This window comes from Panthera pardus, unplaced genomic scaffold, assembly GCF_024362965.1.
Source record: "Panthera pardus isolate Hobbes unplaced genomic scaffold, ASM2436296v1 HiC_scaffold_26, whole genome shotgun sequence".
Lineage (NCBI taxonomy): Eukaryota > Metazoa > Chordata > Mammalia > Carnivora > Felidae > Panthera > Panthera pardus.
The window spans coordinates 17,306,367-17,328,662 of record NW_026526832.1 but is presented as its reverse complement, the minus strand read 5'-3'; the positions used below and the strand labels follow the sequence as shown (position 1 = coordinate 17,328,662).

The following is a 22,296-nucleotide window of genomic DNA, read 5'->3' as shown; positions in this document are numbered from 1 at the left end:
ATGATTACCATTGCTGGTGAGGGTTCAGTCATTCTCAGCAAATTCTTTTGTCATGTCCCCAAAGTCCTAAGTTTAGAAACACCACTAGAGACGTTATACTTGGATACCTGGTATGAATGAGCTTCTTATGTTTCAGGATCAAGATTCCTAAATCAAGAGTGAGTAGAACTCATTGTTTTAAGCTGCGTGGCTGAGATAACCATGGTCAGACTAGGCTATATGTTACTTTATATGCCATTTTGCTGTTTACAGAGTGGTCTCTCATGCTTTATTTCCATCGATTTTTATCACAAGTCAGGAAAGACAGCCACAGAGGTAAAATTACCCCCAGATCTCTCTTCATCTCACACTGAACCAGTCTTTCTCCATCTTGAATGAGTAAAGATTACCTTTCCAGTCTAAGTAAAATTACACTGTAGTTATACCCATTCAAGAGAATTTTATTTTATTCTTCTTTGCAAGGTTCTGGCTTTCCTTCAATACTCCTCAATTATAAATTCAAAGCCACTCATGACTTTTTTTTTTTAATATGAAATTTATTGTCAAATTGGTTTCCATACAACACCCAGTGCTCATTCCAACAGGTGCCCTCCTCAATACCCATCACCCACCCTCCCCTCCCTCCCACCCCCTATCAACCCTCAGTTTGTTCTCAGTTTTTAAGAGTCTCTTATGTTTTGGCTCTCTCCCTAACTTCTTTTTTTTTCCTTCCCCTCCCCCATGGTCTTCTGTTAAGTTTCTCAGGATTCACATAGGAGTGAAAACATATGGTATCTGTCTTTCTCTGTATGACTTATTTCACTTAGCATAACACTCTCCAGTTCCATCCACATTGCTACAAAAGGCCACATTTCATTCTTTCTCACTGGGCTCATGACTTCTTAAGCAGAGCCCATATTTCTTTAAGATGTGTCTTATCTGAACCATTTGATATATAGAAACAAGTGAGGCTAAAAACTCCACTAATAAAAGGTTCTTAATAAGAGGAAATAAGGAAGTCAGAAAGACAGCTTCTCTTAGAGATTATCTAGTCCTACCCACTCAATTTACCAGTTGAAAAACTGAGGCCTGAGGTCACATGTTAGTGAAGGGCAGACCCACCACTCCTGAGTCCCAGCACAGTGTTCCTTCTGTTTCTACAGGGCAGTGCTTGTTGCAATAACCCAATTCTACTTTCTCACACTAATTGCCTCACCATGTAGCCTGGACAGCAAGCTTCCTGCTGTGCCTGCCTCAGGCAGTACTCCTTGCTCTGGCCATCTGCAAAGAAGATAAAGGAGACAGTGGGCTTCCCTGGATCCTTATGAAGACACTGCCTTTACAGACACCACAGTGGCTATAACCTGGTTGTGTCAGAGAATTGAGCAAGTCTCCCCAGCATCACTAGCAGGTGGTCAATGCCATGAGCTGAACGTACCTCCAGACATTTAATGAGGGTGAGTCCCACATAGGAATAGGCCCTGGGAAACATTGTGTTTTAGGAAGAGTTTAGTATAATGGAAAGGACATGAGATTCAGTGTTCAAAAGCTGGAATTCAAGATCTGGCTCTGCTACATACCAGTGTTGTAGACTTGGGCAATTTACTTCATTTCTCTAAGCTTCTGTCTGTGGGTCAAGGAATACTTAATGAATGTCTATTTTTTTTTTTTAATGTTTATTTATTTTTGAGACAGAGAGAGACAGAGCATGAATGGGGGAGGGGCAGAGAGAGAGGGAGACACAGAATTGGAAACAGGCTCCAGGCTCTGAGCCATCTGCCCAGAGCCTGACGCAGGGCTCGAACTCACGGACCGCGAGATTGTGACCTGAGCCGAAGTCGGATGCTTAACCGACTGAGCCACCCAGGCACCCCATGAATGTCTATTTTATACTGGACCTTGGGCCAGGCTCTTGGGACATCACAATGAATGGGAAAGTCCTAGTTTTCTTTCTTTGATGCTTACCACTTAGCCTCAGTTTACCAATCTATTCATTTAGTCACACTAATACCCGTCTCACCATGTTATGAGAATCAAATGGGATCGTGGACAAAAAAGCACTTTGCAGACTGTAGCTCTTGCCATTTTCATTTAGGACAGAGCCAAGGGCCAGTCCCTGAGCTGTCAGCAACTCACCACAGGCCTTGCATGTGTGGTTTCACTGTCTCCTCCAGCCACCTCACACAGGAGCTTCACAGAAACTGCCCTGGGAAGCATCTCAGCTTCCTTCCATGGGTGAGGTAGGTAGCCTCACCCCAGGTTCTCCATTTTGGAACACAGTCCCTCCAGCTCCTGCCCAGGGTGCCTTCCGTCCTTCTTACCCACAGGAGTCATAGCCCTAGAACTTCTGCTACTTCTCGCTTCAGTTCCCGCTGCTATAACAAATTACCAGAAACTTAGCGCCTTAAAATAATACAAATGTATTATCCTACAGTTCTGGAGGTCATAAGTCTAACATGGGTTGGTGATCTGATTCCTTTCAGATGAGATTCAAGGTAGGAGGCACTGTCTTGCCTTCTCCAGCTTCTAGAAGCCGCTTGCCTTCCTTCTCTCCTGGCCTCTTCCTCCATCTTCAATGCCAGCAGCTGCTGTGCTACCACTTTACATGGAATTGTGCCCTCCTTGATGTTAGACATCCCCTTGACTTAGACATTAACCTGCAGTGCTCTGCCTTCAGTAGGGGCTTACCAATTGTTGGTTTAAGAAATGAAGAAATACATGATTCAAAAAATAAAATTGAAAAATTGATGCCTATTAGCACATGATGATCTTCACATCTCTGTCTCTCTCTGACCTTTGCTTCCATCATCACATCTGCTCTGACTCTAGCTCTCCTGCTTCCCTTTTCTGTATATTAGGACCCCAGTGATTCCATTGGGCCCATGCGTATAATCGAGAACAATCTCATCTGCGAAGTCACTTTTGCCCTGTAAGCTAACATATTCCCAGGTTCTGGGAATTAGGGCTTCTTTGGGTGGTCATAATTGTATCTGTCATACCAGCCCACAGTCCCATGCTGTGGACACTCTCAGGATCACCAGCCTCAGGGGCTAACCTGACAAATTCATCTATGCTAATGGGCATAGGAGCTCCTCTTTCTTCCTTCCATGGTGTCACACAAGTGTCTAGAGGAATGCTCCCTTATCAGAACAAGAAATAGCCTTAGTGACAATCTAGTCCAAGACCTTTACCTTACAGATTAGGAACCCAAGGGCCATTACAGATAAAGGGACGTCCATTATGGCAGAGTTGGGATGAGAGCCCAGACCCCTTCTCCCTCCAATGCCAGTCCTTCTTTCCTTACGTCACATGCCCTGTGGGCAAGGTTGTTAAGCTCAGGTAAAGAAGGGCATAATCATCACCAGACAACCATGATCCATCCCCTCCCAGTGAAGGCTTCCTTTAGAGGCAGAGGCAATACCCTGGGAAAGGCTCGTCCTCATGGAGAGGCAGGAAATACTTCACAGACACTCTGCAAGTATTCTGGCTCATTAAGGCAAGTCCCTCGCTGGAGCTCAACTGCTGCCAGGTTGGCACCAAAATCTCATTAAAATGAAAGAATCACAAGTCACAGCTTGTTGAAGGGTTTGCTCAAGGGTCAGGACTTAAAGCCCAGTGACCTCATTGCTCAGGAGATGAGGGACACATTTCTGCAAGCAGCACCAGAGAACTAACATGGCCTCTCACGGTGAGTTCCAGAGGAGGGGCAGGGATAAGAGGCTACAAATCCCTCCAGCGACCTTACTCTTATGAGAAGTTGGCTCAAATGAAAGGCATGGCCACTAAGAACCCTTCTGAAATGTCTGAAGAGGAAAAAATTCAATTGAAATAGAGCATGCCCCTGCTGCTTACATGCTGTAAATGGTACCTGGGTACATTCTTGAACCTGATGCACATTTGGTTCCCACAGTTACCCTTTCCCACCCTTCAAGCACAAGTCAAGCAGAATGAGGGTGGGGTGGGAATGCTCTTGATTTGTGGGCCAATGTTAATGTACCCTACCCTGGCAGGCAGAAAAGCAACTTGCTTGTCCACCCACCTGTGCGTCCCACCATTGCCAATAGCGCCGGCTTTTTTTTGGTTGTTGTTGTGGCAGAAAACAGTTAACATGCTTCTCGCCCCCACCAACAAAAGTCTAAAATAATAGCCTCAAATGAGAATTTTTGATCCCTTGTATTAAAAAATATATATAACATGTTTTATTTTATTATAAAAGCAATGCATGTTCACTGACTCAAGTTTGAAAACTACCAAAGCACACAGAAGAAAATATAAATCACTGATAATTCAGTCATCTAGAAATAACTTCTACCACCAAGTTGGCAGATAAAGACTTTTTCCTTATGTATGTACCTCGTTTTCTCTTTTATAAAACAACTTATACCACACATATTGTTTGATCTGTTTTGGCAGCAGAATATTTAGGTATACTATGTTTTATGTAACAAATTCCCTATTGTTTGAGCATTTAAATGATTTCTCTCACCATCATAAACAACACCACCAAGATAGTTTTTTAGATAAGCCAGTAGGAAATACTTGGTTGCGACCCTGTTCCTTAGGTCTGTCAGGTAGTCTATAGAGAAAGGTATCTTTTGATTCTTTTTTTTTTTTTTTTTTAACGTTTATTTATTCTTGAGACAGAGAGAGACAGAGCATGAACAGGGGAGGGGCAGAGAGAGAGGGAGACACAGAATCGGAAGCAGGCTCCAGGCTCTGAGCCATCAGCCCAGAGCCTGACGCGGGGCTCGAACCCACGGACCGCGAGATCGTGACCTGAGCTGAAGTCGGACGCTTAACCGACTGAGCCACCCAGGTGCCCCAGGTATCTTTTGATTCTTAAGGGTTAAGTTTGTATTATTAGTGGCACTCTGCCCAGAAGCGATTTCTTTCCTCTCTAAACCAGGTAGAGTCTGAGAAAAGAGATTAAATGGTTTTTGAAATTTATGAGTTGGAGAGACCACAAGAGCTAGACCTGTCTAAGAGGCCTTCTTGGTGGAGGAGTGTCTGGCCAGTGTAGCCTAGAAGCTGGGAGGTGAGTGCTCAGGGAGAAACCTGCTGAGGCAGCTTCTTAAAGAATCTGTCAGAGACCTAAGTGACCCTGGGGCTAGGTGACATGCTTTAAGGAACCCAGAAGTCTGATCCCGTTTATAGAATGGGACAGCAGATGTCCTATCTCCAAAGTGTCTCCGAAGTATACCCATGATTATGTTTATTTTTATCTAAAGAAGACAGAAAATAAGCTTTACCAATAGTATTACACATATACATATAATTGTATAATATATTTGATAACATATAATTGATAAGTATTTACATGAAAGGGTACATGCTCAGAAATATTTTACTGATGAGGCATATAATAAATAAAGTTCAGAGACTGTTGCCTTAAAACAGAAACTTCATAGTAGACAGAGTAAGAAGCATAGGAAGAGAGCTCCTGGGGGCAGGAGCCCAGGAACACTTTGCATAGACAGTCCCAGTTGGGATCATCCTGTTTGAAACAAGTGAAAAGAAAAACAAAAACACACACACAAAAACATTGTTCTGTCCTGGAATGTGTGTGTGTGTGTGTGTGTGTGTGTGTGTGTGTGTGTGGTATCTGTCATTGTAATTGTATTTTTCTTCTATTCCAGTTTGCCTATCTCTACTGACCACTTTCCCAGCTTCTACACCCTAAAACCAGAGGTCTTTGCTAAAGGCTGCTTACACAAAGTAAGGTGAGCAATTATTGACTCTCCCATGAGCCAGGTTACCTGAAAGGTGATCACTAAACCCTGTGGGCAGGAAGCACTTGACTTTAAGCAGGCACTAGCACATTTCACCTCTGTGACAGTGAGGGGTTGGGCAAGAGGGGTGCCGCCAGGGTGTGCTCTCAATGACACTCCAGCCCTAGAGCTCCTCTCAATTCTGCCTCACTGACAGCCTGTCTTGCCATCTCCATCCTGTTTTCACCCATGGAACTGGCTCTCCAGAAAGAGCTGTAAACACACTCACATGCACGTATCGATGATGGAAGAGGCTAATTTATGAGGTCCCACTTAGTCAGCCAGTAAAGCCCAAGAGCAGAAATGGGTGGCTAATGACAAGTTTTACTGGATGAAGGAGGAAATGCTAGGCAGACTTTCATCCCTCCATTTTCCTGTCAACACTGCAAAAGGGTTAAGGTCAGAGCATGAGACTTAGAGCCAGCTCAGTCCACTAGCTGCAGCCCCCAGGGACAGTGGGTGCAGAGAGAAACTGAGAGAAACTGCCCATCAAGGTTGTACCTGCAGCTCAAAATGTGGCCCAGTTTTCAGGTTCCAGCTACTCCCGGGATGGGTTCAATCTGAAAAGTGTTCAGACACTCTTTTAAGAACTCTGCAAACCTTGGGGGGAAGGAATTAAAGGAAGGAGAAAAAATGCTGGTATTAATCTGGGCTCCTCTGAAATCACCTAACCTAACTTCCTAAAGGGTCTAAGAGCCCCCAAGTGCAGGGAGAGGCACACATGATCCACATGCCAGTACACACACAAGGGGAGAAAAATCAATGTGTAGTAAGTTGAACCATGGTCCCCAAAAGATATGTCCAAGTCCTAATCCCTGGTACTTAGGAAAGTGATCTTATTCAGAAACAAGGTCTTTGAAAAGGAAATTAAGTATCTGGAGATGAGATCATGCTGCATTTAAGATGGGCCCCAAATCCAGTGATATATGTGCCTATAAGAGGCATATCTGAGACATGAGAGGAATGCCATGTGAACACGGAGACAAAGACTGGACTGATGCATCTACAAGCAAAGGAGCACAGAGATTACCAGCAGCCACCAGAGGGTACGCAACAGGCATGGAATACATTCTCCTGCAGAGCCTTCAGAAGGTACCAACTCTGATAACATCTTGATTTTGGACTATTGGCTTCTGGAACTGGGATAAAATAAATTTATGTTGTTTTAAGCTACCTAGTTTGTATTTATTTGTTACAGCAGCTATAAGAAACTAATGCACAAGGGTACAACTGGAGCAGAACGACCCCACTCTGGCATTGCAGTCCCCTTGTCATCTGTGGCAGCAGTATTAGCCATTCCAGAATTCTAGGACAATGACAATACTTATTAGCCTTCTGAACTCAAGGCATGTTTTTTTTTTTTTTTTAATTCCAATGTAGTTAACATACAGTGTTACATTAGTTTCAGGTGTATGGTACAGTGATTCAACAATTCTATATATCACTGGATACTCCTTCAGACAAGTGCCCTCCTTAATCCCCATCACCTATTTCGCCCATCCCTCTGCCCACCTCCCCTCTGGTAACCACCAGTTTATTCTCTATAGTTAAAAGTCTGTTTCTTAGTCTCTCTCTCTCTCTCTCTCTCTCTTATTTTCCTTTGCATGTTTGTGTTTTTTCTTAAATTCCACATATATGGGTGAAATCATATGGCTAGAGAGTATGCTAAGCAAAGTAAGTCAGAGAAAGACAAAAGCCAAACCCAAACAGAGACTTGAGAATCAGTTTTGTGGAAGAGAGTTGAGTTGATACAGGAAGGATGTCCGCTCCTCTCAGCTGAGTCTAGTCCCATTCTTCTTGGGTATACACATGACTGAGGGGTTATGGAGAGGTTCTGGGGAGAAGCTGCTAACCTGTTTTCTACTTTAAAGCTAGGGCCCATGCTGGAGACTAAGATCTTGTCTTGCTGGAGAAGAAAAATGTGACTACATTCTAAAACACCAGAAGTAGTAGATGTCAAACATGCTCCTGGCACTTCTTAAAAAGTCATAGAACGCCTCAACCTGATGATTCCTCAAGATCTTATTAATTTATAATATTGTGTTCAATCAAGACCATCACTTTTTATTATCTTGCTGCTCTGAATTGTATCTTCCTTATTATTCTCAGCTACAGTGGCTATAAATTAAAATCATTCAGAATTTATACTCTTACAGTTCATTATCTATGATTGGTATTATCTCACTGCCTTTTTCTGGTCTTTCTATATCCTCTGACAAGAAATATTGCAATAGAGTCTAAATACCATCCAACCAATAAATGTTGAGTTTTTAAAAATCTCTATTGACTGTACTACCCTAAAGTGCACCCCATTCCTCCTTCTTATCTCCACAACCAGAATCCCTTCTGCCAAGAGGGGATCATCAGAGAAAGGGAGATTCTAAAGAGATGGCATTTAGGATTGGGATATAGGTCCTTGCTTTGGTGCTGTGCAAATTGGGCACACCATTTTCTCTCCTTCACCTTCACCTCTTTCCATGACAGTCAAAAGACATTAAGACACGTCAGCTTGCTTCATGAGTAGCAACCTTACTTCAGTGACCAGGGAGTGATATAATTAGTTGAATCAAAAAGCAATGAGTGGCCCATTACTGGAAGTTCTGAACACCTCTCAGTGACATTCCAGATGTGTGCCTACAAAGGCTAGAGGCTAGTCCCTTGTTTCTAAGATTGATCAAGGCTGTGTGACTATACAGATCCTTCCATTAGACCCCAGGAAAAAGAAATACCAGTTTCTGACAGTGCTGAGATTCCCTCAAGTTATGCTTGGATGTGTTTGTTCACTAAGGAACTTGATCAAGCGGACTGATATATCTACAATGGCTTTTGCCATGGCTATTCACATCATTGTCCTTCATGTTAGTAAGAATGTTTTTCAGACAAATGGAAGTTGGCAATACTCACTAAAACATGAATATTCCAATCCTTACTGTTCTAACTAATTGGAAAAAGTTTGTAGTCAGTGCATGTACTGGTCCTTTATAAAAACATAAAGGCACGGATATATTTCCACACTCAGGAACACTTATTTCTTTCTTCTCTCCTCTTCTTCCTTTCATTTTTCTCCTATAACTCAGGGTAACATGAAGATGCCAGAGATCACAAGAAAGCAGATAAAGGAGGAGAAACAGGTCACAGGGTGGCAATGCGTAATCTATTGGCACTCTTCTAAAATTCATTTAAAAATTTAAAAAACACCAACTTTCAAATTGATAAAGTCTGACTCCACAAAGTCTGTGTACAATTGCTACTTGTCCCTATCTCCTGATTTCACTGAACTGCACTCACAATTCAATAGCCATCAAACAAAAAACATACAATGACCAAAAGTACATGTACTACCAGGACTGTTGGGAATTAGGCTCTGGAGCCACCCCTATGGATGCATGAAAGCAGGTCCACGTCAAGAGTATAACAAACCTAGTTATGTCTCAGAATCACTTGAGAAGTGTCTAAAAATATTTTTTTAAAAAAACACAAAGGAAAAAAGAGGGAGAGAGTCCTGTGAAAACTGAGACTCCACTGAAATACTGTATTGCATCCACCAGATGGACGAAAATGACAAAGTCTGACAATATCAGGTACTGGTGAGGATGTAAAGTCCTGGGGAGGAATGCTAACACCTCAAAATGGGGTATAACTTGGTACGAGCACTTTGGAAAATAGCTCGGCACTCTCTATTGAAATGGAAGCTGCAACCCATGACCCAGCAATTCTACTCCTACTCTCTGCTCCAGGGAAATTCTTGGACATGTATATGCACCAAGAGGCATGTACAAAATGCTTACAGTAGTGCTGTTGGTAACAGCCAAACCACAGAAATGACCCAAATGTCTAAGGATGGTGGAAGAAATCAACTGTGGTATTTTCATGCAGTGATTTAAAACCAAATGAACCACAGCTACATGCATCTACATTGACAAGCCACAAAACAACAATATTATTTCATTTGTATAACAGGTTACAAACCTAATCGACATGCTGTTTGGGGCTATATACATAAGTGGTAAGGTCATAAGGAAAAGCAAATGAACGATGGACACAAAATAGGACAGTGGTTCCCTCTGAGGGAAAGGAAAGATTTTGGATCTAGGTGGGTGACAGAAGAGGTTGTAAATGGACTGACAAACGTTCAAATTCTTATGCTTGGTGTTGAGAACACACATGTTGATTTCATTGTAATTGTGAATCCATGCATACATGTTTCACTTTCACATGCTAGATTTTATGCTAAAATTTAAAAATATACAGATTTCCAGGTTCCATCTCAGATCTGTTGAATCAGTATCCCAGGCTGCGGAAACCAGGCAGTACTTTGTATAAGTTCTCCAGAGGAGTCAGATGCACTGTAGATGCACTATAGGGTTAAGAGCCACTCACCTACACACAATACTCCCCCCTCCCCCTGCCAATACACATCAGCATCCAGGTGAAAGCAGCTTAAAATATAAATCAAGGTCAAGCAATTTCAAAAGAGCCATAAAAACAGAAAAAAAGGTCAGCCTGGGAGAGTATGAAGAAAGGAAAGTTCTCTCACAGTTCAGGGTCTGAGGCTGCTATAGAAGCCTGAGGGCATCAGGCTTATTTCTGTGCCACCTCCAACCTCCCCCAGAAACTTAATTGAGCCCGTTAGATTCACAGAAGCATGAGCCTGAGATAACTGCCTCCTGGACCTGGGCCCAGGGCAGGCTTTCACTAGAGCTTTTGCTGCAAAGACAGAAACACGATATGGGAGAAATCGTCCTTGTTTGGCACTCATCACAGGAGACATCTAGACCTGGACCGACACGTACAAGCTATGTGATCTTTAGCAAGTCACTTCCCCTCTCTGAGCCCTCGCTTTCTCATCTGCCCTGCCTCTCTCACAAAGTTGGAATCCCATGAGACTGTACATGGAAGGGCTTTGCAAAATGAAAGTACTACTCCGAATGGTTCAGTGAGTCCATTACCACATCAGTGGCTACTTTTCCCTACAAGTCAGAAACGTAGGCTGTCAATTCTGAATAAGCAGAGTTTTCTGGGTCCAAGGAACGTGGAGCTCTAAGATTTGCCACCTAAGATTTGAGACCTGAAAGCTGGACTAGGGCTTAGTGTCTCCGCATCTATCTCTAAACACTCAGCAAATATTTAACAAACACCCACAACTTATTCAGAGTCTAACTTCTCTGGCCCCTGATAATTCAGAAGAGGATGTTCATTAATCGCTCAGGACTACTGGAAACACCTTGCAAAGCTACAACACAGCCTGAATATTCATTAATGGCTTTGAAACTAACATTTAACCCAGTTATACAATACCTTCCAAATTAAAAATGCCAGATTTAGCAAAAAAAATGCAGGACACTCAATTACATTTGAATTTTTCTTTTTTGTAAGTTTACTTATTATTTTGAGAGAGAGAGAGAGAGAGAGAGAGAGCGAGCACAGGAGGGACAGAGAGAGGAGAGAGAATCCCACTGACAATACAGAGCCTGATGTGGGGCTTGAACTTATGAACTGTGAGATCATGACCTGAGCCAAAATCAAGAGTCAGATGCTTAACCGACTGAACCACTAGGTACCCCTGAAATTTTTAAATATAACTGGAAGTTGGAATAATTTTAATGTATAAGTATGGCCCAACTATTGCATGAGATGTATTTATGCTAAAAAAAACCATTGTTCATCAGAAAACTCAAATTTAAAAATGTGGGTGTCCTGTATTTTACCTGGCAACTCTATTCCCAAAGGACAAACAGATCAGCACTTTCTCCTACATCAGTATGAGAGCTATAAAATCCTATTTCCTTTACTTGGTGAGAGAGTGAAGGGTCGGCTTGGTCCTGAAATTGGACTTGCATCCTACGGAAGGCGCACACATTAAAAGCAGGTTTCACAGGAAACAGGTTAGAGCAGAGCCAGGAAGCCTTAAAACTGCAAACAGAAATAGACATACAAACCCTGTGCTAGCCCATCTGGGACACTTTGTGGTGGCCTCTACCCTTACCTCTGGGCATCTCCTTGGAGTGCTCTGTCTCAGGCCCGTCCAACAGGTCCATCTGGGAGGCCTCCTCAGAGGGGACTCGGCGCCAGGACCAGCTCTGGTTCTGGAGGTCGTGGAGTGGTGGGGAGTACTCCAGCTCACAGGGGAAGTCAAAGCTGCACTCCAGACCTGCAGTGACAGCCAAAGGTCAGTGGAGCAAACTGTCTCCCAAAAGAAACATTCCAGCACCGCCCCCGCTCCGCCCTCCGCTCCAGGAAGGTGGCCTTCATCTCACCCACAACCCTCATCTCTCCGGGGTGGGGAGCTGTCAGTTTCACAGCTGGCTTGGCTCCACATTGCTGTAAAGGGGACTAAGAGAGAAACAAAGGTGTTCCTTGTGTTACTCAGATTAAAGGAGGCATCTTTAGAGAAGGCAGGTGAAAAAAGAGCTAACAGGTGGGACCAGAAGAAGCTCTGCATCCTGTGAGGTTACCTGGTGACATGAAAGGGCCTGAGGCCAAGTGGCTGGAGCCTGGCTTTGCAACCAGATAGGTCTGAATCTAAGTCTACTGCTTAGCAGCTGGGTTGACTCCAGGCAAGAAAATCAGCCTCTGTGGCCTCAAATTTCCTCATCTGTACATTGGTGATGATAAATCTACCTCTAGAGTTTGCTGTAAGAGCCAGGAGGATCATGTGCTTTCTGTATTTGTGAACGTGCCTACAGTAGATGCTCAAGAAAAATCTTCGCCAGGTTCTGCTCTATTTGAGAAGAGAAGGCCAAAGGGAGCTCAGGCCTTTACTCACAGCCCTGTCTTCCAGCCTTAGATCTACTCTTCGGCTCCCTCCAGACAAGAGGGCCAAGGCCATGAAAGCTAGTCTGGGCTCATTCTCTCTTGGGGAGAGGGTGGGGAAGGTCACTGGTAAGGAGAGAGAGAGAGAGAGAGAGAGAGAGAGAAGGGAGGCAGGAAGAGACCATACGGTGGGACATTTTATGACCTTTTACAAGGATTCTTGTGCCCAAACCATTCCATGTTTGCCCTACTTCTAAGATACACTCACCTCCTTCCCCTTCCTAACTCCATATGCATTACCCAAAGTGGCTGAAGTACTTTGTACCCAGTAGGTTCTCAATGCTCACTGATGGGTAAATGGAATGTGTGCCAAAGTGTGAATTATTCATCCACTTTTGACTTCATTGTCTCCCTTCAGCCATGGGGATGTGAAGAAAGGGAGAATATGATATAAAAAACCCAGAACACTGGACTTGGTGTCCAGGCTTGGACAGTCTCTTCTCATGTGTGGCACTGGGTGCCCTCATCTGAAAAACATGGGTTTAGACCAAGTGACTGGGGAAACAAATGCCCAGTGAGACCTGGGCTCCAACTTCAGCTCTGCCACCAATTTTGCCGGTGCCCTTGAACGAGACACTACACCTCTCTGGGCCTCAAGTTCCTCAAATACAAAAGGAGACTTAGACTAGATGTTTTCTAAAGCTCCTTCTTAATGTGGCTTTTTAAAGATTCCTAAGTCCTTGTTCTCAGAAGTGTTATAGGGAATTTGATAAATCAATCTTCGTAGTGGTGCTAATGGGTGCTAACTCCCAATTATCATTGTGCATCGTAACAGCTGCTTCTGTGGCTACTGCTACCTTGACCTCCAAGATGAATCTGGTGTTAAAAATTTCAGAATGCAGAGGGGAAGGGTGTCAATTCTAGTGCAGGCAGCTGGTCGTCACTGGATTGTCCCTTAGTCACACACACAGGCAGCTAAGCCCTATGCCAGAGTGGGAATAAAAGAATTCCTGTTGACTTTAGCCAAACTAAGTTTAGGTGGGGGTTGGTGGGGGGTTGTGGGGGAAGAAAAATCCTTCAATTACACTTCTATTAAGTATCTTTCTGCTTCTCAGCCAGTAGAGATTTATGTACCAGCTGCTCTCCAGGAGCTGCCATCTTTCTGGTCCTAAGGTTAATACTACTTGACCTTTCACAATACAGACAATTCACCTTTATAATGGTGAGCTGAAATGGGCAGGACTACAACCTTGTTTGAGTTGACATGCCACCTGCTGCCAACATATTTATCAGCTTTGAAGACTTTCTACTTGCCTCTGGGGGCTGAGCTGCTGCTGTGTCCATGAATTGGTGTCCATGAATTGTAGGCTGCTTTAATCTTCAAGACTTACTTGCCAGCCACCTAGTTTTGATTACAGAATGCAAGGAGAAAGCTGGTCCAACATTGTGTATTTTGTAGCATAAAAATTATCCTTATAATGAAAAGAGTAGCCACTAATCTTGGCTTTTCTAAAGAGGGTCAAACAGATCCATCTATATTAACAAATGACTGAGTCAAAAGATGGGAGAGAAAGGTACTGGCCATTCCCATCCCACATAGACAACTATTGGTGACTTTCCCAAAGCTTTCTCTTCTGTGGCCCAGCCTCTATCTTGATTTTTCTTCTCCAATTAAAGTCGTCCTATTTCTATTTGGAACAGAGGGGTGGCATGCAAGATCAAATACTGCCTGGTGTATATTAGACAGACAACAGAATATACAATCCTAGTATCAAGCATCATCCATCCTGGGATCTTTTAACTCTGAAGAGTCAGAGAACTGGCTGTGTTTGGACCAAACCCTGCCTGGTGAAACAAGCTAGGCACATGCTCCAATTATCAAATAGGTTCATTTTGAAATTCTTGCTCCAAGGCAGCCTCCCTTTAGCTGTCAAAGCTGCACTCTTTGGCTTTAAATAGAAAGGAGGTTAATATTACTGTTCATTTTGGGTGAAATTGAATTGGGCTTTTTAAAATTCCAGTTTAATTTCTCATAAAATATCAAGACAGGTTTCTTTCTCCTGCACTAGCCTCAGTGCCTTTCAAGCAATAACACCTGGGACTCATTTCTAAAAACACCAGGATAAGGAATATTCTCCTTGGGTCTTTTCTAAAGTTGTAGACCTAGGAAGCTTCTTGTGTCTCTTTAACCCTCTTCTGACCCAGTCCTGGTAGGATAGGGACTGTAGAGTATATTTTACAGATAGGACTCAGAGGGATCAAGGGTTTCAGTGAAGTGTTCAGCCTTAAGCAATCCAATGGCTGAGGCAGGTCAACATGCAAGAGAAGGCATGGGAAATAACATTCACTGAGTCCCAGCCATCTGCCAGAGACTGTGTGTGTGGTTTTTTTTTTATGTTATTGTTTTTCTGATGCCACTATATCTAATCTACAGAAAATCACTGAGAAGTAGATGGTATCTTCTCTCTACAGGTAAGGAAACAGAGGCTCAGAAAGTTTACTCTACTTGCCTAAAGATCAAAGGATCACCCTAACGCAGAACCAGAATGTGACCTAAGGCTGGATAATGATGAAGATTGAGACATTTTTCGTCATGCCTCCACAGTTTCAAAATCACAATCCAGGACCAACAGAGTAAATTAAATAATATATGAGAAACCTGGGAAGTGTTATATCTTGGCTATTATTACACCCAAAGTCTGCAACCTCTTCATATTTGCAAAGGCTTGTCCTTGCCCCTAAGGGAACAGATTTATATTTCCTCTGTGTCAGGCTTATTTTTCAAAGTAACCATGACCTTCAAAACATTCCAGAGATCTCGGGGCACCTGGGTGGCTCAGTCAGTTAGGCGTCGGACTTCAGCTCAGGTCATGATCTCATGGTCCGTGAGCTCAAGCCCAGTATCGGGCTCTGTACTAACAGCTCAGAGCCTGGAGCCTGCTTTGGATTCTGTGTCTCCCTCTCTATCCTTGTCCCTCCTCCCCTCTTTCTCAAAAATAAATAAATAAACATTAAAAAATTTCAAAACAATCTAGAGATCTCAAACTTACTTTACCTATCAGGACCCAGGAGAATCTAACCATTGAAAAATAGCAATGAGAAAAAGACATACTTTCCAGAACCTGCTGATCATTGCTACCCACTTTCTTGTTACTTCCATTGTAAAAAAAAAAAAAAAAAAAAAAAAAAAAAAAAAAAAAAAAAGATAAAGTAATGGAATCTTCTGGAAACAGTTCTCCTGCTGAGAGGGGTGTCAGGTGCTGTGAAGAGAAAGGTCTTGGTAGAGCAGTGAGGATGGCTCCAGGTTTGGTCCTGCATAGAGCAGCTGAGAGACCTCAGCAGGTTCACTCACCTCTCTATGCCTAGTTTTCTACCTTTGAAAAATGAAACAAATGGAGCAAATACCTTCTACAGTGCCCTCTGTCTCTGAAGGTTGGTGATTCTATAAGGCCAACACAACCAAACCTACAGACCCTCAGTCACTTTCACTCTGCCTACCTCTAAATGAGGGCTTGTTGTCATCCCTAGAAGCAGAGTCCCCATGAAACGAGGCTGAAAGTGCATCTCACTCAATGGGGACTCAGTTTACCTCAAGATCGTCAGAGAATTAAGAAGAAAATCTCAGGTTTTACAGTGACTGACTGTTCCTGAGTAAGTGTGAATGTGAGTGAATGTGTGTATGTGCGTATGTATGTTCATACATTTTTATCAGCTTGTACCTATGTTCTGAAACCTTCCAGAGTATGAGTCACATTTCAAAAACTGAATTCATTAACAGTTAGCTTTAAGGCACTGTTCTAGTATAAAAGGCAGCCATTCAGAAAAATGTTACAGAAGCTGATCAGAAAACCCTGTGGTAGCCCTGCCCAGAGAGATGCCCAGTTCCCTTTTCAAATGCCCTTGGCTGTAGAGGAGTTGGCAATGACCGCACACTGAGTCTGAGGGTGGAAACCTAGCCTTTAGAAGTGTGTGAGCCTACCCAAACATCCATGCTAAGGCCTGTGCCTAGGAGGCCACCTTGGCTAATCAGTGGAGATGGGGGTCCTCCCAGGCTGAGATGCATGAGGAGATTCTGTGAAAGTTCCAGGCACCATCTACAACACCACATAAAGGTAATAGGGAGACATGGTGTCCTTTGGACACTCAGGTGTCCCCTTGGGTAAGCTTAGAAACTCAAACAGTCCTCCTTTGTAGACTGACCCAAGTCTCCAAAAAGCTCCTTTGAATCAAGGCCTTTTCTGCCTCCTTGATCCTGACCCTGGAAACACAGAGATTTCCTACTAGTTTCCTCAGTCATCTTGAGTCAATTTCAAGTGAGGGTACCAGCAGCCTCTAGTTTTTTAAACTTTCTTTCCAAGACTAGCTGGTTTCCAGGATCCTTCAGAGCAGCTGTCCTTGGGCAGGTCCACAGGAACCCACTTGCTGACGTCTCTTAGTGTCAGCCCACCATGAGGTTTAGAAACAAATATTGTAGAATGAAAAGCGAAAGCAGTAATAAAAAAGAGAAGAACACCATATTTATCCATCCTATGACACTTCACCCTTCTTTAATTGTTTTTCTCTTATTAGGAGTGTGTCAGAAATCAAGCTTGGGGTTGGACTAATGTTCTTGGCTCTGGCAGCACTGAGTATGCATTTGTAAAGAAGAGCTGAGGGGAGGACCTCTGTGAAGGCCTGTGGGAAGTATTTTCATAACTGACTACATTTACTGAGAGCTTACTGGGTTTGGACACAGTATGCCAGGCACCTTACATCATTATCTTATTTGATCCTATGAAGTAGGCAGGATTCTTACCCCCATTTAGCAGATAAAGACACTGGGCTTAGAGAAATAAAGCTACATCTGAGTTAGATATGAAGTGATTGAGTAGGCTGTGAGCTTTCACTGACCTGCTTCCTTCCTGGGACCCTGAGGCCTTGATGGCAGTATCTCACAAACAGGGAATTATGAATTGAAAAGGAAGCAGCAACAGAGCCACCCTCCTTCAGAGCCACAGACACCAATAAGAGTCAAGACCTACATTGAGGCAGGTCAGAAACTGGACCCACGGAGAAACAGGCAGGGCCCAGCTAGAGGCAGGGCAGGAGCTGGAGCATCTGAGCTGCCCTTGATGGAGACAGAACTGGAAGGCCTAGGTGAGGATTGAGTCAGAGTACACATTTCTACGATTCAAGTCTTAACCCCCCATGGGTGTGTTGACTCAGGAAGCTAAGAGTACACCTCAGGTAAGGCCCAGGGCTCAAAGTGACCCATCTAGATTTCTTAACATGTTCTGGGATATCCACTGTGTTTCTTGGATAGGGATAGGGGTGGGTTGAGGGAACTGAGGGTGGTATGGGCAAGGTTTCTATGGTCATCAGGGGCCCATGAGAGAATTCACCCAACTGGATACTCAGCCATGGAATCTGCATCTGAAAACAGAGAATTATCTGGTTTTGGGGGCACCTGGATGGCTCAGTTGGTTAAGCTTCTGACTCCAGCTCAGGTCATGATCTCACAGTTCATGAGTTTGAGCCCTGCATCGGGCTCTATGCTGACAGCTCAGAGCCTGGAGCATGCTTTGGATCCTGTGTCTCCCTCTCTGTCTGTCTGTCTCTGTCTCTGTCTCTGTTTCTCTCTCAAAAGTAAATAAACATTAACAAAATTACCAGGTTAGCTGCTAGTTTAAAAAATAGCAGCATGATTGTGATATGTCTTGGGATTCCTATTTGACTGCCAGGATGCAGATGGCCTTGAGGCTGGGCTTGGCACTCCTCACTTGTTGAATGGTAGTCTCTGTGGTCCAATCCAGCCCTATAATCTTCTCCTATGAATCTATGATGAATGAATATGTCTTATTCATTAAGTGACCTTAATATCATCAGGTTTGTTTCTCAGGGATAGAGCACAAGACCTGAGATTTGATTCCAATTACACCACCTGCCAGATGGGCAGTATTAGGCACTCTCTCCCTCTCTCAGAGCATCGGTCATCTCGGTGGTCAGACTAACTTCCCAGAACTGCTAGAAGGATCCAATGAAACGATGCATGCACTTGGAATGGAGAAATTCCTAACGCACATTAGCTGATTCAGAATTTGTACTGCCATGCCCTTTCTGAATAGTTTCTGTTTACCATGAGAAATAATATTTATATGAGCCATTTTAGCTGATGGCAGATGACCATTTCCTTGGTATTACGTTGTCCCATGTGAAGGTTGGCATGTCTACCTTCAGACGATATTCACAGAGTTAAAGGCTATTAGAACTTGAAATGACATTTGAGGTCAACTCCTTCTCCCATTGAACAGGTGATAAAAACCAAGACCCAGGCAAGGGAAAAGACTACCCCAGGATCATGTGGCTGGTCACACAGCGTGGAGGGCATTTCTTCTGCCTGTGGAGGCCTTTTCAAATGCCATCCTCTCTGGGTAGCTCCAGGCTGAACATCAGTTGCTGAATCACCAGCTCTTACTTCCTCAGGCTTAGCTTACTGGCACAATTTAAGCTGAGGCTAGATTGCTTCAGGGATGGCATATACAAATGCCGGTGTATCCCTAACAAGCCTGATTTGTGGGTTCAACAAAGAATTGTATGAAGCATCATGCACATGTAGCAGTTCTCTTGCAGGTGGCCTTTAGAGGTCATATAATAGAGCTTCATGTCTGAGGCTGCGGTTCATTTATATATAGCTCCAGAGACCAGCATTCTCAAAACTCTGGCAGTCCTTAAGGATTGTAGCCAGCTCAAAGGAGCTCCCTTGGCTGCCAGCAATCCTGAGGCACAAGGCAGAGTCATCTTCTTTTCTCAAGTTATTCTCCAGAACTTCTCGATCATTGAGCTTCTGGGTGATGAGGGACCTTTGGGACTATCTGACATGAAGAAACTGAAGTCTAGAGATATTACGGATGCAAATGAGTGGGTTGCAAAATTGGTACTAAAATCTGGTTCTGAGCCCTGTGGTATTTATTATTATTATTCTAAGCTATAACAAAATAATAATAATGATAATAATAATACTTTAAACAATTAGGACAATTCGCAAAACTCTAGACTTTTTTTTTTTTTTTTCTGAGACAAGCTAGCAAAAACACATATGGCTAGGTTTCAAATATCTCCCAGTGATTCAAAAAAAAAAAAAAATATCTCCCAGTGATTCGATGGCTCAAATCACTTCCAATAAGGCTTTCTGGCTTCTCTCATCCTAGATGTACTCTTCTGCCAACAAACTGTTTTTTGATGGTTGCTGGAAGCTCCCTGCTAGAGAGTAGGTCTGTGCATAGGCTAGAAGCTATGATAAGAACAAAGGGAGGAAACGCAGTGGGAGTGAAAGAGAAAGATCACTAGACAATTCTTGGAAATTTCCAAGCTCTGGGCTAATCAGCCATGTGCTTTGGGGCAATTCATTTAACCACCTGAGTCTTGGTTTCCTCATGTATGAATGTGAGAGATTTATCACAATAATCATGCTGATAAAAATAATAATACCCGCCATGATGATCAAATAAGGTAATGAATGTGGACATGCTTTATAATTACAAAGTACTATATATGCATATCTTATCGCCTTTGTTGCCTGTGCCTCAGATTTACCACCAGGAGCTGAGAAATGAGCTACACTGACTTGACCTCAGAGGACCCAGGGAGACACTGACCAAAACAGGTATCTTCCTAGCTTGCTCTGTTTTATATCAAAACTGCATGGGGCACTAGGGTGTCTGAGGAATATTGAGGAACTAGCTGCTGCATGGGATCAGACTGTTCAAAGTGAAAGCTTGGCTCAGTCACTTGACTCGCTGCATATCTGGGGGGCAAATTATTTAATCTCTCTGTACCTCAATTCTTTCATGTGTAAAATGGGGATTAAAGCAAGGACCACCTCAGGGGATTGTGAGGAGGATTAAATGCAATACACATACCAAGCGCCCAGCGTGGCAGTGACTTGCACATTGTTTATTATTAAACTTGGCAGTCCTTGCTGTTGGTCTTCAGGTGTCTCCAGGGGTTAGCCACAGCAGAGGGGAGTTAAATGGGTCCATGTCCAACACTGAAGGCAGCAAGCTTTGACTGTGTCAAACTTTGTGGAAACTCCTTACTCAATCTTTGCTTTTGACACACTGATCTAGCTTCCCTTTTGTAAGTGAAGTCACACTAGACCTTGAATAAGAGGAGCTGCATTCTAGCCCCGGCTCTGCAGTGTGACTTCAGGCAAATCATTTAACCTCTCCAGGCCTCAGTGTGCTCATCTGAAAAATTAAGTGGTGGAATAAAATGATCCTCAGGTCTCTTCCATCTCTACCATTTTAAGACCAATTTCCCTTTTTGGGCAGATGGCCAAGACAAGCTTTCTAACTTGGCTCTAACAGCTGGCCAGCAGAATCCCAAGAGTCCTGACTTCCAGCCCAGGCTTGGATGATTAGGGGCTTCTACTCCCTCTTGCTGGGTTATCTCCTAAAGGGGCACTTGGCCCACCAGTTACCTTTGGTATTAATCTACCAGCTGCCAACAACATCTGGCCACTTACTTCATAAGACTAAGTAGCAAACCTAGCCCCTTGTCCGCCCCGCCCACAACCACTATTCATTTGTCATGGGGCCCCAGAACTGAAATCATTCACTTCCTTCCCACCAACTCGCTCCCTGGAATGCATCTGGGAACCAATCACCCAATTCAAGACATCTGTTTAGCTCACTTATAATCAAGCTGCAGCGAAGAAGGGCCAAGTCTCCTTCAATCAATCAATTATATAAACACAGCCTCAAAAGACAGTCTCAAGGAGGGTGTGTGTGTAAGCATACCCAGGATGGTGGGAGATATGTGTAGAAAGCTTAATTCTCATTTCTCTTGTTTGTGGCCAGTGCAATGTTACAGATAGAAGAAATGGGACTCTGCTCCTCATCCCAGAACAGAAAATTGAAAATAATTTAAGATCCCAGACATTCTGAAATTAACAAGCCCAGCCTCCACATTTTACAGATGGGAAAACCAAGGCTCATGTGACTTGGCCAAAGTGGCAGAGCCTAGGGTCTGGATAAGTAAGAGAACTGAGACCAGAACCCAGATTGGACTTTTCCAGTCCAGTTCTTTCCTTGTGATTTTCAGGATCATCTCTAACCAAATGAAGCAGATCCCACAGAGCATGTTCAAAACCTTAATAGTTTGTACACTGCTCAGCATGACATCCATAAATTAGGATCATCCCTAAAACCAGAAGGTTGGAGAAGAGCTCTGAGCAATATGGCATCCATGATAACCAGAAGAGACTGATGGTCATCAATGGTCTCAACTTCAGAACATGAAAAAATGACCCTCCCCACTTTTCTGGTCTCTAATGGTGAAGATTTGCTAGATGTTGCAGGTTACCATGGGGCTCCCCCCACTCCCCCACCCGATGCCAATCTCAGAACACAGATACAAGGCTGTCCTAGAACAGACCCTGTGCCCTTCAGGGACTCCCACTCCAGGGTGGCGAGATAGACTTCTCACACCTAACTCTCACAGTTGGCAGACATGGTAAGGCCATGGGGACACAGAACAAGAGAGATTTTCTGCCTGGGAAGACCTGAGGTTCATGGAGGAGGCAATTTTGGGGCTGCATCTTGATGAATGAAAAGATTTTAACATGGGATAGGTTTAAGCTAGGAAGTTTGTAAGAACATATGAAGGAATAATGTTACTCCAGGCAGATGGGGAACTAGTATCGCTTATTCTCGTGTAGTTTTATGAATTCTGAAGCTGGGCTACATAGGATTAAATCCCAGCATGGAGAGTATCATGGTTAAATATAAAGTCCTTTCAGTTTCTAGAGGGAAAAACT

General features: G+C 43.5%; 1 protein-coding gene across 1 annotated transcript in view; it reads right to left on the bottom strand.

Annotated features, from left to right (window-relative positions):
* Nucleotides 1-22,296, bottom strand: part of ALK (ALK receptor tyrosine kinase) — a 666,217-nt gene that overhangs the window by 444,029 nt on the left and 199,892 nt on the right. Inside the window, exon 3 of the mRNA XM_053891034.1 lies at nucleotides 11,734-11,898. Coding sequence (XP_053747009.1) covers nucleotides 11,734-11,898 — 165 coding nt within the window. The remainder of the gene's footprint in view (nucleotides 1-11,733; nucleotides 11,899-22,296) is intronic.